This window comes from Suncus etruscus, chromosome 13, assembly GCF_024139225.1.
Source record: "Suncus etruscus isolate mSunEtr1 chromosome 13, mSunEtr1.pri.cur, whole genome shotgun sequence".
Lineage (NCBI taxonomy): Eukaryota > Metazoa > Chordata > Mammalia > Eulipotyphla > Soricidae > Suncus > Suncus etruscus.
The window spans coordinates 31,785,888-31,804,307 of NC_064860.1; the positions used below are offsets into that span (position 1 = coordinate 31,785,888).

Consider the following 18,420-nt stretch of genomic DNA (forward strand, 5'->3'; position numbering starts at 1 on the left):
GTTAATCTCTGCTTTCACTTGCTTGGAGAGGGCAGTTTCCTCCTTGAAGATGCCTGTAATGTCCTGGAGTGTTTTGCCTATGTGCTGTTTTATATATCTTATGGTTTTGGGGCTGATATCGAGGTCTTTAATCCATTTGGATTTTACCTTCGTACATGATGTTAGCTGGGGGTCTAAGTTCAATTTTTTGCAAGTGGCTATCCAATTGTGCCAACACCACTTGTTGAAGAGGCTTTCCCTGCTCCATTTAGGATTTCCTGCTCCTTTATCAAAAATTAGGTGTTTGTATGTCTGGGGAACATTTTCTGAGTATTCAAGCCTATTCCACTGATCTGAGGGCCTGTCCTTATTCCAATACCATGCTGTTTTGATAACTATTGCTTTGTAGTACAGTTTAAAGTTGGGGAAAGTAATTCCTCCCATATTCTTTTTCCCAATGATTGCTTTAGCTATTCGAGGGTGTTTATTGTTCCAAGTGAATTTCAAAAGTGCCTGATCCACTTCTTTGAAGAATGTCACGGGTATCTTTAGAGGGATAGCATTAAATCTGTATAATGCCTTGGGGAGTATTGCCATTTTGATGATGTTAATCCTGCCAATCCATGAGCAATGTATGTGTTTCCATTTCCGTGTGTCCTCTCTTATTTCTTGGAGCAGAGTTTTATAGTTTTCTTTGTATAGGTCCTTCACATTTTTAGTCAAGTTGATTCCAAGATATTTGAGTTGTGTGTTTCATTCTTAACAAGAACACCACTCTTCACCTGTGCAACCTTTTCATCACCAATGCCCCCAATCACTTCCCTCCCCCATCTCCCACCCCCGCTTGTCTTCCTCTACAGCCCTCACTCACTGACATTGTTATGATAGTTCTCAATGTAGTTATTTCTCTTAACTTCACCTGAATGATTTTTTGTTTTTGTTTTTTGGGTCACACCCGGTAGCGCTCACGGGTTACTCTTGGTTCTACAATCAGAAATAGCCCCTGGCGGGCTCGGGGGACCATATGGGATGCCGGGATTCCAACCACAGTCCTTCTGCATGCAAGGCAAATGCTCTACCCCTGTGCTATCTTTCCGGCTCTATGAATTATATTTTTATTGAATAGGATCCTAGGAGTTCTCTGGCCAGAGAAGGAAGCCAGGGCTCAAACTGTTTCCACTGCTTTACTACTGTTGCTCTGAAAGATTGATTTTTTTTTTTTTGGAGATGGATTTTTTTAAATTTAAATAGTGTGAGACATGGTTGCAAAAAACATTTAGTATTATATACAAACTGGTAATTTCTTTTTAGTGACACATATTTGTTTATTCTCTTATCATTATAGTGCCTAAAACATTATGCTTTCTTATAAGAAGGGGTAACATAGTATATGAACTTACAGTTTTTCAGTTATAATAGGAAGTTTGTAAAATACAGCAGAAGCAGCTTGAGGCAAGTTGAAGAATTTTGCTACTAAAGTTGTATAAGTTAATCTCCTAACTATACTTTTCTTATTTATATATATATTCCGGCGTTCTTTGTAAGTATTGATGAAATGAATTGAAAATTTGATAGTAAGTAAACTGAGAGGCTTTTACTGCTGTTACTTTATTTGCTAAAACAGCAAATTACAGTACCCAATGTGATGTACTTTCCCTTGGCACATTATGCTGGCTGCCCCATGAACTTTTAATGCTCATGCTAAGTCATATCCATTGTTACCTGTCATTTTATAGTTCTCCTACTGCAGTTTCTGATGGAGCAGTGTGAAGAGCTTGTTTATTTCTGAATAAAATTCAAGAATGATTGAGGTGGAGAGCTTGAGAGTACTGCTCCTGGCAGATTTAGGAATGTTGTCAGTACTAGTCTGTTTTTTTTTAGCAGTTTATTCCTCACAACTTGAAAGAGAATAGATCAAATCATAATTTTTACTAAAACAGGTTTTTTTTGTTTGTTTGTTTTGTTTTTTTTTTGTTTTTTTTTTTTTTTTTGTTTGTTTTGGGGCCACACCCAGCGATGCTCAGGGGTTTCTCCTGGCTGTCTGCTCTGAAATAGCTCCTGGCAGGCACAGGGGACCATATGGAACACCGGGATTCAAACCAACCACCTTTGGTCCTGGATCGGCTGCTTGCAAGGCAAACGCCGCTGTGCTATCTCTCCGGGCCCCTAAAACAGGTTTTTACTAGAGAGGTTCAAGAGTAAAAAGATGAGCTCTTGTCTATATCTAGTTACAGTTTAGAAATTTAAAGTAACTTTAAATGTGTCTTTTTTTTTTTTTTTGGAGGGATTCAAGTGGGATGGAGGACATACAACAGTCCAAGGGGCCTATTCCTTGACTGCTTTCAGGGATCACTTTTAGTATGGCTCAGGGATCAGTGAATCAATCCAGTTGACTGAGAACAGGGCAAGCCTCCTTCCTACCTACAGTACTGTCTTTGGTTCAGCTTTTGATATTTCAACAGAATTTATGCTTTCCTGTATGCAAGTCATGATACTTGAATAGATGTCCCAGGGATTAATAGTTAATTAAGGTCGAGGGTTATTAAATTTCAGTTGTGATGGTTGTCCTTTACAACAGTTCATGGGACGCCTGAAGCTATTTTTTGGAAAAGAGAAGTGTTTTGTTTTGCTTGTTTTGTTGGGGTTGGAAGTGTGTGAAGGGTGGGCTCCCTCTAGTACTCAGGGAGCCCATTCATCCTTTGAGGTGATGCTTAACCTGACAGGCTAAGTGGCTCTATTTAACTTAGGATCCAAGGATGTTGTGCTCCTTCTTGCCACAGTGCTGGGGTTTATCAGGGCCACAGACATTACATTTTAATCTTAAAAAATTTTTTTGTTTGTTTTTGGATCAGACCTGCTGATGCTCAGGTGTTAACTCTAGCCCAGCACTCAGGAATTACTTCTTCTGGTAGTATCAGGAGACTGTATGGGATGTTATGGATCAAACCTAGATCAGCTATGTGCAGGACAAGCACCAGATACCCACTGAACTATCTCACTAGTCCCAAATTTAAGTTTTTCTTGATCTCATTTCTAGACCCCTTCACTTAGAATTTAAGTTTGGAAGACTGATATTTGTCTAACAGGTGTACTATAGTACAGATAAAGATAGGTTAATTTTTACAAATTAGTGGCATAAAGTTTATAGTCAGCCTGAAGAGATGTAGTTAAGAGTAAGATGATTAAAATTTCAGAATTAAAATAATTTTTTGAGTGCAGACCACAATTACTTAAAAATTTAAACAACTTGTAGCAATGTCTAAAGTTTATTTAGGAATTGATTTGTGAATGGAGAGTTTGAAAGCTTTAAGAATTACTGTGTGGAGATGTGTAAGGAAATAGATGTTCAAGATAGCTGGTCATGATACAGACTATGTAAGTCACATATTTAAATTATGTGTAATGACTATTCATTGACTTTGTATCTTTTGTAGACTGTCTTAAATAGTGTGTGTGAGAGATCATAAGCCAAAAAGAAAGAATAAAATGCAAAAAATAGATGTTTATCAGTCATAAATGACTTGTTTATATTGATATTCCTCTGAATTTGAATAGCTGCAAATATTACTGTAGATTCACCTGTTGATATTTATCTCACAATCTTATATTTGGTAGAGGAATAATCAAACCATTAGAAATTTAAATATTTTGATGCTTTTATTTGTGAGGTACAAAATAGAGTCTTGGGTGATTATGAATTCATTTGCATTTTAAAATAAAATCCACGGAAGACTAGCAAAGGTCTGAGATACAAGTATAGTTTTGTCAGTGAGCCTAGAAACTTGAAATGAGATTTATTAAATGTTCTCTGACATTTTAGAATGTTGGGGAAGGAGGAAGAAATACATCATAATTGCTGCAGTATTTGTAGTCACTAGAATCTGTGGATATTCTAAAAATATTAAAGAACAATGTAAAGTCTAAAAATCGGTGCTAGGTATGGTTTAGAATGATCTGAGAGTTCAGGCAAAAAGATAATTGTAATTTTTGCCTAGTCGCATAGTAAGTGGCTCTTGAGCTTGAACTGAAGAGAGTCTTTGGATTATTTCTGGGGTTGAAGGAAGGTAAGGCGAGTGCTGCAGAGACAGACAGTCGGTAAAATGCTTTTCTTATTATGTGATCTGGGTTTGATCCCTGGAACCTTATAGTGGCCCCATAGTAATTCCAGCAGTTAGTCCTGAGCACAGTTGGGTGTGGTCCCTCCACATCCACCCTCTATTCCCCACCCCCATAAAAGGGTAAGACAGAGAGGTTTTGGGGTGGTCAGAACCTATAGTGCTAGAAAGCTACATGTGTGTTGTGTATATGTGTGAGAATTTTATTTTATATTTTTGGGTTTTGGGCCATGCTCGGGTTACTCCTAGCTCTGCACTCAGAAATTGTTCCTGGCAGGTTTGGGACCATATGGGATGCTGGGACCAGAGCCCTTCCAGGGTTGATGCAAGGCAAACACGCCCTACCCTTGTACTTATCACCATTGTGTGAGAATTTTAAAGAAACAAAGTAATGAGAAACATATTTAAATACATACCTATTAAAGGTTTTCTGAATAGAGTCAGCATATCTAGACATTTTCAGTTACACTTATTTTTAGGTAATATAAAGAAACCTTAAAGAAGAACTGGGACTTACAGAATTAAAGGATTCAAAACCTGAGAGGGGCCTCTATTTACTTTGTTTTGTTTTGGGGCCACACCCAGTGACACTCAGGGGTTACTCCTGGCTATGCGCTCAGAAATTGCTCCTGGCTTGGGGGACCATATGGGATACCAGGGGATTGAACTGACCCCCTCTATTTACTTTTTACCATAGGAAAATTAAAGTCTTTTTATTACCTTTAGAGAATAGTATTATTTACCTTATAGGATTTCTTTCATTTAGTGAGGTCATGTATATAAAGAAAGCATGGTGTCTTGGTCAATAGAAATGAGTAAATGGTGATTTAAAAATTACTACTTAAAATGGAAATATAATTAAAATAATTTTATATGTCAAACTAAGATGAGAATTTAAAACATTTGATAAGGAATGTGATTTATGTGTGCACTTTGTGTAATTATTTACAGCTCTCATTAAAAATTTTTTTTTTCCTTCAGGAGACAAGGATGGCAGTAAGGTAACCACAGTGGTGGCAACTCCTGGACAGGGCCCAGATAGGCCTCAGGAAGTCAGCTATACCGACACAAAAGTAATTGGAAATGGTTCCTTTGGTGTGGTATATCAAGCCAAACTTTGTGATTCAGGAGAACTGGTTGCCATCAAGAAAGTATTGCAGGACAAGAGATTTAAGGTAAGACTTTAAGTATTTCATGTATTTGTTGTTATTAATACATGAAATACATGTGCAGTATTTTTAAAATGTTAATTTTGCTTCAGATATTATGTCATTGTAAATTTTTGTTCCAATTCAATTATAGTAACAAGGTAATTTTCTATTATATACTTTGTAGGAGTAAAATTTATTGAAAGATGCAGTATTTTTGAACCTTAGCTTTGAGTGATTTATGAATCTAAGTGTTGTGCATGGTAAATTAAATATCTTGAATACAAAACCAATTAGACTTCTGCCTTGAGTCTCATTTTTGTAGGAGACAGAAACAGTGCCTATAGGTAAAAGCTATCCAGAGCCTGTGATCATTTAATAGTTGATTATGGTTCTGGTAAAGTCAGCTTGGAACATCCGCCTGCCTCCCATCTTTCTCTTTTCTCAATGGGATGGTGGTGGTGGTGGTTGGGGTGGGGGGGAGGGGCGCTTCTGCTTTGAGCACTTTTGCTCTGTACAGCACAGAGCAATCTTGGATTTCAATCTTGAATTCTTGGATTTAGGCTGGTGTTAGGAATTGCTCTTTGCAGGAAAGGAAGTCAGTTCTATCAGGAACTTTGCCTTCTCTAGCAGAAATGAATGTCAAGAGGAGATGAACTTCTGAAGTAGAATATTCTCTTTGGAAATAGAGGTAGAAGGGAGTAGAAGGGATAGAGAAAGGAGAGGAGATGTACACTGGCTATTAGGCTATTACTTCTTAGTTTTAATATTTCAACACCCTCGCAGGTGAGGTCACCCCAAAGCTATCTGTCTCAAAAAAGTTGTATTATCTTAAATTGGCAGGAGTTCTTAGCTACCCTTACTTTGTGGGGGGTGGGGGTGGGTTTGGGCCACACCCGATGACGCTCAGGGGTTACTCCTGGCTATGCGCTTAGAAATCATCCCTGGCTTGGGGGACCATATGATACGCTGGGGGATTGAGCCGTGGTTCGTCCTAGGCTAGTATGCGCAAGGCAGACGCCTTATGTCCTGTACTACCACTTCGGCCCCTTACCCTTACTTTTAAGAAATCTTTCCATTTGGTTTCCATATATATTTTTTTTTTTTTTGGTTTTTGGGTCACACCTGGCAGTGCTCAGGGGTTATTCCTGGCTCCAGGCTCAGAAATTGCTCCTGGCAGGCACGGGGGACCATATGGGGCGCCGGGATTTGAACCAATGACCTCCTGCATGAAAGACAAACGCCTTACCTCCATGCTATCTCTCCGGCCCCTGGTTTCCATATATTGATCAAGGCATTCTCTGAATTAAATGGAGGAATTTTTCTGGTAACTTTACCTATAATTTTAATCTGTTAATTATATAACTGATACATAGGAATGTATTAAATGTTTATGTATTTCTAGAATAGGGTCTTTTTCTTGCCTAATTAATTAATAAAAAACAAGCTGCTGAACTTGATTTGTTAATGAGAGTCAGTTTGTTTTGGAAGAAAAAACAAGATTCAAAGGTTATAGACAAATCAAAATAGGAGTAATTATTTCAGCATCAATTCTTATAACCTAAAAGTCATTTAACTTATTTTCAACAATTTTTGTATAAGATTTATTTTGGTAAACTTTTTTTTTCTTCTGATCTTATTATGGCAAATAAGTCAGATTAAATTAAATCTTTCTTCAGGGACTAGGTTCAGCTATGAAGACTGGCACACATCACAAAGAACAAGAACGATCAGTACTTGTTAGGTAGGGATGTAGGGAGAAAGGAACTCTCATTCACTGCTGGTGGGAATGCCATTTAGTCCAGCCTTTTTGGAAAACAATATGGATATTTCTCAAAAAACTAGATATTGAGCTCCCATATGATCCAGCTATACCACTCCTAGGATATACAGTAGGAACATAAAAACACAACACAAAAATGCCCTCTGGACATCTGTGTTCATTTCAGCACTATTTACAATAGCCAGAATCTGGAAACAACCCAGATGCCCAACAACAGATGAGTGGCTAAAGAAACTGTGGTGGTACATCTACACAATGTAATACTTTGCAGCTGTCAGGAAAAATGAAGTCATGAAATTTTCCTATACATGAATGGATATAGAAAATATTATGCTGGGTGAAATATGTCAGAGGGAGAGAGATAGACACATAGTAGTCTCATCATTTGTGGGATTTAAGAAAAATAAAAGTCATTGTAATAACACCCAGAGATAGTAGAGATAAGGGATGGAAGGACTGGTGCCCACAATATGAAGCTTACTATAGAGTGGTAAGTTCAGTGAGAGAAATAACTACACTAACAACCATCATGACAATGGTAGTGAGTGAGAAAATAGAACGCCTTTCGTGAATACAGGAAAGGGAAGAGGGGAGGAAGGAGATAGGGGGCATTGGTGGTGGGAATTTTGCACTGGTGAAGAGTATGTACTTTTTTATAACTTAACCCAACTACAAACATGTTTGCAGTCATGGTGCTTAAAGAAATATATTATTAAAAATAAATTAAATCTTACTTGTTTGTAAGTGCTATGACAGAAAATGCTTATGCTGCAAGGGTAAAGTCCAGCTATGTACCTTATGTAGGAATCCTTTGGTAGTAGAGTAGGGAGATTAGTCAATTCCAAATATGGGTGACTAAACCGGCATTTTTTTTAATTCGAGATATTAATTATATTTTCTTTATTTTTTATATTTTAAATTAATTAGTGATCTTTGCCTCATTAACTATTAATTTCAGTTGTCATTTGAGCTGAGTTAGGTGTCATGTCTCCTGCTTGATTTTCCTTGCTCTGTAGTTAGGTGTGGAGGCAGAGATAAGAAATGTTATTATTCTATTGTGATTGAACAGTGAGCTCTATTTTTTGTTGTTTTGGGAGCCATAGCTACCTGGTGTTGCTCAGGTCTTACTCTTGGTTCTTGACTCGAGTCATTCCTAGTGATACTTTCGGGACCGTACGCAATGCCATGGATTAAACTGGTTGAGTACAAGGGCATGCCTTATCCTTATACTATCTCTCCCACCCAATAAGTACTATATTTAACATATCTACAAGGAGAGATAATACCTAATTTTGAGTTTAGAAATATGATTATTTCTCTGCATGACATATTGAGGTAATGCCAGATAAATACAATCTGGGGTCATCTTCTACCTACTAATTTTATCCACTTGAATTTATTAACTTCAGTTTCATAATATATAAAATGGGTATATTTTCAACAACTGTATCCTGTAGCCTAGTGTTTGATTCATAAAACATCTCAATATGAACATTCAACTCCAGTGTTGAAGAAGTCCAGTGAAACAATTAAAAACATTAAAAAAATGCCTTGTGAGTTTTTCATTTTTAGGCATATGAATTGCAACTTGCCACCTGCTTTTAATTTTTGTTTGGTTTGAGTTTTGGGGCTGTACCAAGTGGTATACAGGGTTTACTGTGTTCACTGATCATTCCGGGTAGAATTCAGAACATACATGGTGCTGGGACCAACCTGGTTTAGCTATGTGCAAGCCCAGGTTCTTGCATCTGACTATTCAACTCCCACATTTTTTTTAAGCTTAAATTTGGCAATCGTTTTTCTTTTTCTAATTTATGGCATGGAAATATAACTCATTTTAATATGTTGTTAAGTGGTATATGACTGTATAACATTAAATTTATCAACCTGTTTCTTCTGTTGTTTCTGCTTTTTGTTAAACTGTTTTTTCCTTCCCTATCCCAGTGATAGATATGCTATCACTAGGCCTCAGTTTTTTTTTTTTAAACAGATAAAGTTGTTCATGATTGAGTTACAGTCATACGTGTACAGCAACCTTGGCCAGTGCACATTTCCCACAACATTGTCCCCAGTTTCCCTCTCACCCTCCCTGATGCCCTCCCTGTTCCTTCCCAACCACCCTCCACCTCCTGCTTCTAGGACAGGCCTATTACCTCCTCCTTTCCCTCCCTCCTTTCAGTATTCAGTTCTTGTCCATAATGGTCAGTTCCAACTATCATTTCATAGTAGACTTTTCTTTACTCTAACTGCACTTTCCACTTTTAAAGGGTTACTCCTGGCTCTGCACTCACGAATCACTCCTGCTAGGCTTAGGGGACCATATGGGACGTTGGGGATCAAACCCGGGGCAGTTGCTTGCAAGACAAACACCTTACTCATTGTACTATATGGCCCCTGCCACAGTGAGATATTCTTACTGAGAAAGAGTAGTAAATTTATTCTTCTTAAACCTGAAGAGGAAGTTACACAGAAGAAAAAGAGACCACAGAAGAAACTAAAGAAGCAGAAATTTGGAATATAGTTCATTGTTAATATTTTGTTAGGTGGTATATGACTGTATAACATTAAATTTACCAACCTGTTCTATTGTTTCTATTTTTTATTGAACAGTTTTTTCCTTTCCTACCCCAGTTTGATGGGGTTTAATTGTCAAAATTGCAAGTACTTAAATCATATATTTTATGATTGCCCCAGTGAGGTTCATTAGCACAGCATCAATTCGCACGCCAGTGTATGCATGTGTGTAGGTAGGGAGTGGAAGGAACCAAAGTAAAATAAGGTGGTAGGTAATACACTCAACCAAGTAAATGAAAAAAAAAAAATCGATGTGTAGGGTCTGGAGCATTAGTGGGCAGGACATTTGCCTTGCAGTAAGCCAACTTGGGTTCAGTCTCCAGCGCCCCACCCTATACTGTCCCCTGAGCACCACCAGAAGTGATTTTGGAACATAGAGCTAGGAGTAAGCCCTAAGTACTGCCAGGTGTGACACACTGCCAACCCGCAAAACAGAGTCATACACTTAAGGAAGAGAAAGGTATGTATGGGTTTTTCTTCTTGTGTTTTGGTTAATGAGCCATATCTGGCGATGCTCAGAGGTTACTTCTGGCTATGTGCAACTCCATCCCCCCATCTTTTCCCCCTTTTGGGGAAAAGTCTATAGTTCCAACCCCCAGGTATGATGGTTTTAATATCATCTTATATTTTGTAATAATATTGATAATCTAATGCAATGTGCTAGGCTATGGTAAATACTTCAGTAGGTGCTAACCTTCTTTACTTTTCAGATTGTTTCCCTATAATAGTAGATTTATTGTGAGCTTTTGCTTTTTGTTTGCCTGTTTAGACCTTGTAAATCCAAAGAAGCCCCAGCAAGAAACTAAAACCAACATTCCTGCTGTCTCATGTTGTGTGACCCTTTTTCTAATCCCCCTCCCCCAAATGTGGACTGTTACATGATACTGGAATCAGCCAGGAAGGACCCCGACCCAAGGACTCTACCTGATCCCTATTTGGGGCAAATCATTTATCAAACTCAACAAAACCAGAGTATATGATAAAAATGTGCTCTGGATTTTACCCCCACAAGAATATCTCAAAAGATAAAGGGGAAGCCTATATTTCCCTTATATGTTTAATATCTCTATAATAATACATCTGAGTCTGTTTATTCCCAAATGTAAGGATAGCCTCTTCACTTTATTTTTCTTCAATTACTTTTTTAAATTTATTTTTATATATTTCTGCTATTTATATAATCTACATTATATAATACATATATATTGCTTTTTCTATATTATATACTATATATAACATATATGTTTTTTGCTTTTTCTCTTTAACTTCACCTGTTATGGTTCTGCTTGGTTCGAAAACCTACAAGTAAAAAGTCTTGCCTGGGATAAAAGCTCAGATCAAAACCAGGGCACAGAGATTATACAGGTGGTTATCCAGTTGTTCCAACACCATTTGTTGAAGAGACTGTCTTTATTCCATTTTAAGTTCCTGGCTCTTGTCAAATATTAGTTGACTATATTTGGGGGAATATCCCTGTATATTCTGTTCTAACCCACTGGTCTGAGACACTGTCTTTGTTCCAGTACCATGCTGTTTGGATCACTGTGGCTTTATAGTAAAAGCTTCAGGTTAGGTAAAGAGATGCCACCCAGTTTCTTGTTTTTCAGTATGCATTTGGCTAATTTGGATCTTTTGTGGTTCCAGAAATTTTATAATTGATTGTTTTAAGTCCTTAAAAATGATGTCTGAATTTTGATAGGGATTGCATTGAATCTATTTAGAAGTTTAGGTAATATAGTCATTTTGACTCCATTATGTATTTTACACCTTTGTTTTTGATGTTTCTATTTTCTGTCTTATTTTTTAGGCCATTTTTAGTGCATTAATGAGACCACATCAAATGCAGTGTTCCTATAGCAGTGTTCTTATTACTAGCATTTCCTTAATATATTTTAGAGTGTACACCACTCTTTGTTTACCTATCATTAACCCTATTGTCTTGTACATGTATTCACTTAGTAGAGCTCATAGTATTTTAATCACAGTTATATTAAATTCCCAGTATGATAATTCCCAAATCTCTAAAATCAGTTATTTTTCTTTATTTATATACTTTTTCTATGTATTCATGCTCAGATTTTTGTCCTTTAGTATCTCTTGTAATGTTTTGTTGAAAGATAATAAATATAAGTTAGATGTATTGGCCTTCAAATTTTAAGTTTTGTGATTTATTCAGCAGGAGTTAGACTTTGTCATCTTAGGTGCCAGAAACTAAAATTTTGTGCCCTTTAACTTTAATTCTACGTTACCTTTGCATTTTTTGAGTGTGTTTTTAAAAATATATATTTAAAGAAAATGTATGATATAGTTGACATAACTGATCATAATGTGTTTGTTTCAAGATGACCAAAAGCAAAGTTATTAAAAAAATACAAAATAGAAAAATTTTTAAAAAATGGAAGAAAAAGGAAAGAAGAAAAAGTTCAGTAACAAGTATATTTGAAAATTATTGTATCACCAAGAACTCATTAAAGCAATATCTGAAGGTTTAGTGAGCTTTTTTTTTAAGGATGAGTTAAAGAAATACAGTAAAAAAAGGTGTGAGAGTGGCAATTGTTTCTTCCATAGGCCCAGCAAAATATAGGGAAATAGAAAGAAAAGGCCTTGGCCTAAATACAAGGAGACCTTACCCCTGAAGTATACTGGCATAAGACCAACTCTGGGCTCCAGGTAGACTAGGTTGTCCTACTCCTGAGTCATTCTCTGTGGTCTCAGTAAAAATTTTTCGTACAATCACTGTTGGTGTCAGGTTTCTGTAGTTAGAGATCCTGATTTCTGTGCATATCCTACATCGAAGTCAGGATGATATGGAGCGTCCTCTAGTTTCACCTCACCATTAGAGGGTAATTCGGAGGAAAAAAGCAGTACTTTTCACTGCTTTTCTCCATTACTGTAAGAGAGCTAGCTCTTTTGAAGATGGAGGTAAAGTGTGGGAAGAAAAACCTAAAATTAGTTCTTAATCTTTTAGAGAGCATGTGAGTATGCACTTACTTTAGCTTTAATAATTGTTCTTGCAGGTTTTTGACTTCCATTTCCTTATAACCACTGCTCTATCCCTCCCCACAGACAAGAAGACTGGGATTTTATAGTTATCTTCCTGCACATTTGAGGTTAGATGATGTTGGAATTGAAGTTTTACTTCCTGTCAGTTAAAATAGCTCTGGTGTAACATTTTCTCTTGAGAATAGATACCAAGTTTCAGTGCACATTGGGCCTATTTCAAAAGGCCGCTTCCCCCAGATTTTTCTTGGGTCTTCATTGTGAGAACCTAGTAGAGCTCATTGGAAGTAACAGTGATATTTTGTGGACATTACTCTGGAGTTTTGAACTGTGAGACTTGTTCACATTGTTTCTCCATCTGTTATAGTCTGTACTTGTGGGGCCTTTACAAACAAATTTTAACTAGTAAACTGTGATTTTTCTGTATCTACCTCTGCAATTTTAGGGCAGTGGTTTACAGAGACTTCAGTGCTCTGAGGAAATTTAGGTGGCTTGTTGGTACTCAGTTTGTTAAGTTCTTATTTATTTATTTATTTATTTATTTATTTATTTATTTATTTATTTATTTAATTTATTTGTGATAATAGAGGATACTTCTCTTTCATACAGGACTTGAAATCTGAACACTTTCCTTTGCTCATTTTAAAATTGTGTTGCTTTTATTGTTGAGTAGAGCTCTTTATTCTGCACACACATCCTATTAGATACTGTACTTAGACATATTTATTTATACTGGTCTGTGGTAGTTCTACTTTCCCAGTAGCTTCCTTTAAATCACAGATAATTTTTATTTTGGCAAAGTTTAGCATGTTCATCTTTTTGTTTCTATCTAAGAATTCCTGCCCTACCCAAGGACAGAAAGATTTTCAGTGTTAAAGAAATTTATAGTTTAATTGTTTTCAGCCAGCCTGTGTCAGGTCTAGAGCAGTAGGAGAGGCAGAGGAGAGGTGGCAAAAGCCATCCAGCAGAAGCAGTCCTGTAGGACCCCCAGCACTTCAGCTCTAGCTTTATATTGCTGCCTCCCTGCTCCCCCATTTTGCTGCAGTTACAAGGGACTGGCTTCTGGTCTTCAACCTTAAAGGGACAGTAACACTTTTATGGCTGATCAGGGGCATAAGAGTCTCTTATTTCCTTATAAGCCTGTAAATCATTAGTCACTTGAAGTTAATTTCTGTGTCTGGTGTTAAAAAAAAAAAGCAGGGATCTGGGGCCGTAGAGATAGCCCAGCGGCATTTGCCTTGCAAGCAGCCGACCTAGGACCTAAGGTGGTTGGTTCAAATCCCGGTGTCCCATATGGTCCCCTGTGCTGGCCACAAGCTATTTCTGAGCAGTTAGCCAGGAATAATCCCTGAGCACTGCTGGGTGTGGCCCCAAAACAAAACAAAAAGCAGGGATCTATTTTGCTTCTGCTTTGATAGATAGATAGATAGATAGATAGATAGATAGATAGATAGATAGATAGATAGATATCCAGTTGGACATGCTCATTTGTTGAGAGATTATTCTTTATACATTTCAAGTCTACTGGCTAGAAATATAATCATTTCTGGATTCAATTTAATTTTACTTATGTGTATATCATAATGTCACTACTACTTGGGCTTGGTTTAACTTTATAGTAAGGTGAAATCTGGAAGTGTGAGTCTTTTCTCTCCCATTTTAGTAATATTATTAGTCATTCTTTGGTTGTGAAATTCAGCGTTGTAGTTTTATTTTCATAAAAGAACTGAAGCGCTTACATTTTGAAAAAATCAGGAATTTGGCCTTTTATTGCTATCTTTTCTAATTCATGATTATAGGATATCTTTTTACTTGAACTTTTTTGTTGTTTTGGGGGCCATACCCAGTAGTGCTCAGGGGCTATTCCTGACTCAGTACTCAAGGTTCACTCCTAGTTCAGTGTTTGGGGTGATGGGGTGGGTTACTTCCATAGATTCTTAGGAGATCAAGTGGTTTTTTTGAACTTGCAAAGCGCAGTACTCTAGCCGTTTGAGTCACCACCTGACCCTATATTGATTGATTGATTGATTGATTGTTTTTTGGGCCACACCCAGCGGTGCTCAGGGGTTACTCTTGGCTCTGTTCTCAGAAATTGCCCATAGCAGGCTGGTGGACCATCTGTCTTGGATAGGCCGTGTGCAAGGCCAAAGTTCTACCACCATGGGATGCTGTCTCTCTGGCCCCTCCTTGTTTATTTTTAAATAAAAATTAGGCACTTTTCTAGTGCCTAATTTTGTTAGCATCTTTGTATAACATACACACACACCGATATATATTTCCCCTTTTTTCCTACACTGACTGGTACTCTGTCTGCTTCCAGCAGTCTTGTTATTTCACCTAAAGTTTACTTTGTCTTTATTGAACTTTACATAAAGGCACACAAGTATTTTTCTGGAATTCCCTTGACTTCATGTATTTAGCTTAGGACCCCCAGCCCCAACTTCTGTCTGTTTATGTGTTGTGATATAAAAATAATCTTAATGTTTAGAACGGGCAGATACCTGTTGATAGTTTGATGAAAACAAAATGATTATTTTTTTGTACTGTTTTGGTAGAACAAAGAGGTACCCCTAGTAGTGCTCAGGAGATTGAGGGCCATTCTCAGTGACTTAGGTAGTGCTGTGCTTGACAGGATTACACACTATGCAGGGATTGGGCATCATGATGTTCAATAGTTCTAAGGATCAAACTCAGGTCTTTTAATGTTCTAGGTACTCATTACAACCCTTTGAGTTGCCTTCTTGCTCCTAACTTTTTTTTTTTGAAATGTACATTTCAGGTTTGATTATTAGTGTGTTGTTTATCCCATATTGAGAAGTCAGTTTTGATTTTTCGTGGGAATGATTAATATAAAATTAGTTCACATGCACATTTTTTCTTGGGGAAATATATTTGTAGACAGGCTATTTATAGTGATGGATTTTAAATGTTGGAGTAATACTTGTAATAAGAAACATTTCACATTGCAGCCCAGTGCAAAGAAAATTAGCTAAAGTGTAAGGAAAATATGTCTTTTATTTTTATTTGTCTTTCTGATTGGTGCACAAGAATTATTCCAGGATCTGCATTCAGGATCACTTTAAAGGGCACAGGAAACCTTATAAAGGTGCCTGGGATCCTTGCTCTATTTCCTCTTTGGCTCTAAGAGTTTTTTATTCTCATAGTGTTTCAAGGTCTAACCTACTTTCAGAAATGGCAAATTTAAGCCTTACAAAGACCAGTAATTTGCTTTGAAAGCTGTGGGTAATAGAGATCAAAAATTCAGATTTTGCTTTTCAGACAGTTCTAATAAATTAATTGCACAGATTGTGTGTTTCTTTACAGTGATATAAAATGTCTAATTTAAAACAACACTTTTCAAGATAAAAATCACTGAATTATAGTTGTAAAAATAAAGAGCATATATAAAATATTCCAAATATTTGTAGAGGTAGGAATTTAAAGATTGTAAGTGATTAATATGACTTGGAACAGCTGGGGATGAGCTTGTGGAAGAAGTGGGAGTCAAATAGGAACTTAAAGGATGGGTAGAATGTGTGTAGGTGGAGGGAGAATTGGGATGTTCCAGTAAATGTTATCACCTAAAGTAAGTGTTAGAATTGGGAAGGAAATAATATATTCAGAAAGAACGAGAACTGGAATCGAGTTGTAATAGCATTCAAAATTCAATGAATCAGTACCAGGTTGTTGGTTTTTTTGACACATTTTTTCCCTTGTAATTTTTATTAGGACATCATAGTTTAAAGTTAACAATAGGTTTGTTTCAGGCATATGTTGTTTCAACATCAGTCCCACCACAATAATGTTCCCTTCCCTTCATCAGTGCTCCAAGGTTCCCTCCCATTCCTGTTTTCCCCCTTGACACGCATATAACAAATTTATTTCAGATTACTTGCTCTGAAAACTTAAAGAAATGGCAAATAGAATTATCAGAGAATAAGTTAAAAGTTAATTGGTGATGATTGATTACTATAAATTTTAACCTTTGTATATAAATTAAACTCATCCACTACAGTGTTACACTGCCTGTTCTCACGTTACTTTTCAATTCTGGCATCAAAAGTATATTTTATTAAGTTTTATTTTGTATGTGTATATTATAGTGATTCTTAAAACTTCCCTGTCTTAATAAAAAAGTCCTTTTAAATAAATCTGTGCTGAAAAAGATTACTCTGGGCTTCCAACTGATGTATACCAGAGTTTTAGACACAGCTTATATCACAGCTTTTATCCATGTAGGCAGAGTCAGCTAGTCATAGCACCCAGAACTGTGAAATTTGCCATTGATCTTTGATATATAAAAAGCTGGCTTTCAATGCCCAGCAGATGCATACCCAGAACTGTGGAAACAACTAAACATTGCAATTGACCCAGGTAGAGTTAGCCAGCCTTAGCAGCTTGGCTGCATTATATCTCACATGGAACACAACACCTGGAACCAGCAGCATAAGAAACCCAAAACAAGTAATGAAATGAGTTGAATAGATTAGACAGGGAATGAAGAGAGCACCATACATCTGATTCTCCCTATTGGTGGAGGATCATAAGTAGTGAAGTGAGGAGACACATTCCCAGTCTGCAATAAGCACAAAGGAAAGGCAGCACGGAATTCCACCATACTCAGTGAAAACAGTAGTCTTTACAATTCAGACTAGTAATAACTAGATATAAACTCTCAGATAAGAACCTTAAAAGGGGAAACAAGTTTAATGAGCTCAAACAATGGAACAAACAGCCAATAAAGCACTAACTAATTGATCTGAGATTAAAAAGTGTGAAGAAACTATATTCAGAAGAAAAGACTGGTTGGTGAAATGAAAAACTCATTAGGAGTACTCAGGAACAGAGTAATATAATAGCAGCTAAAGACATAATCAGTGAGCGCCAAGATGAATTACAGAAACGCTCTAGACAACAGCAGAAGATGAGAAAGGCCTCAGAATAAATGAACTGTGACAGGGAAATTGAGATGAATTCAAGAGGAACACCATAAGATTTCTTGGAATCAGATGTTTTGCACGGCAAGTTTGTGCCCTCTCACACTTCTATTTAATATACAGACTGGAAATACTTGCCATAGATTAAGCAAGAAAAAGATATCAAGGGCATCCAGATGGGAAAGAAAGAAGACAAGTTCTCACTGTTAGCACATGATATACTATATTTTAAAATATCCTAAACATTACTAGAAACTTCTAGAAACAATAGATATAGTAAAGTGACAGGCCACAAAATTATAACACAAAAATCAATGGCTTTCTACATACATATAATGAAAGAGAAGAAATATATTAAACATAGAATAATCCTACTCATAACTGTGCCCAGAAAATCAAGTATCTTGAAAATGAAATACCTATACAAAGGAAACTTCAAAAGACTTAGTTAAGAAATAAGAGAGGACACAAGGAAATGGAAACATTCCTATTCATAGGCTGAGAGGAATAATATCATTAAAATGGTAATACATCCCAAAATGTTACATATTTAATATTACATATTTAATGCAATCCCTATAGGATACTCATGCCTTTTTTCAAATAAATAAATGAACCACTCATGAGAATTTCTTTATGGATGGAGATGGAGAGCATTATGTTGCGTGAAATTAGTCAGAGGGAGAGGAATAGATGTATTATCTCATTAATTTGTGGGCTATAAGAAATAAAAAGATAGTATGGTAATAATACCCAGAGACAATAATGATGAGAGCTAAGAGTACCACTTTATATTAGGAAGCTTTGTCATATATAATGGAGCAGTTCATTTAGGGCAGACCGTTCTGACAAGGATAGTTGGAACTGTTCACTCTGGACAAGAA

The 18,420-nt window shown here is 36.6% G+C and overlaps 1 protein-coding gene across 2 annotated transcripts in view; it reads left to right on the forward strand.

Annotated features, from left to right (window-relative positions):
* GSK3B (glycogen synthase kinase 3 beta) overlaps positions 1-18,420 on the forward strand; it is a 191,867-nt gene that overhangs the window by 60,771 nt on the left and 112,676 nt on the right. For both annotated transcript variants that reach the window (XM_049785914.1, XM_049785915.1), the window contains exon 2: positions 5,076-5,269. In XM_049785914.1, the coding sequence (XP_049641871.1) occupies positions 5,076-5,269 (194 nt within the window). The remainder of the gene's footprint in view (positions 1-5,075; positions 5,270-18,420) is intronic.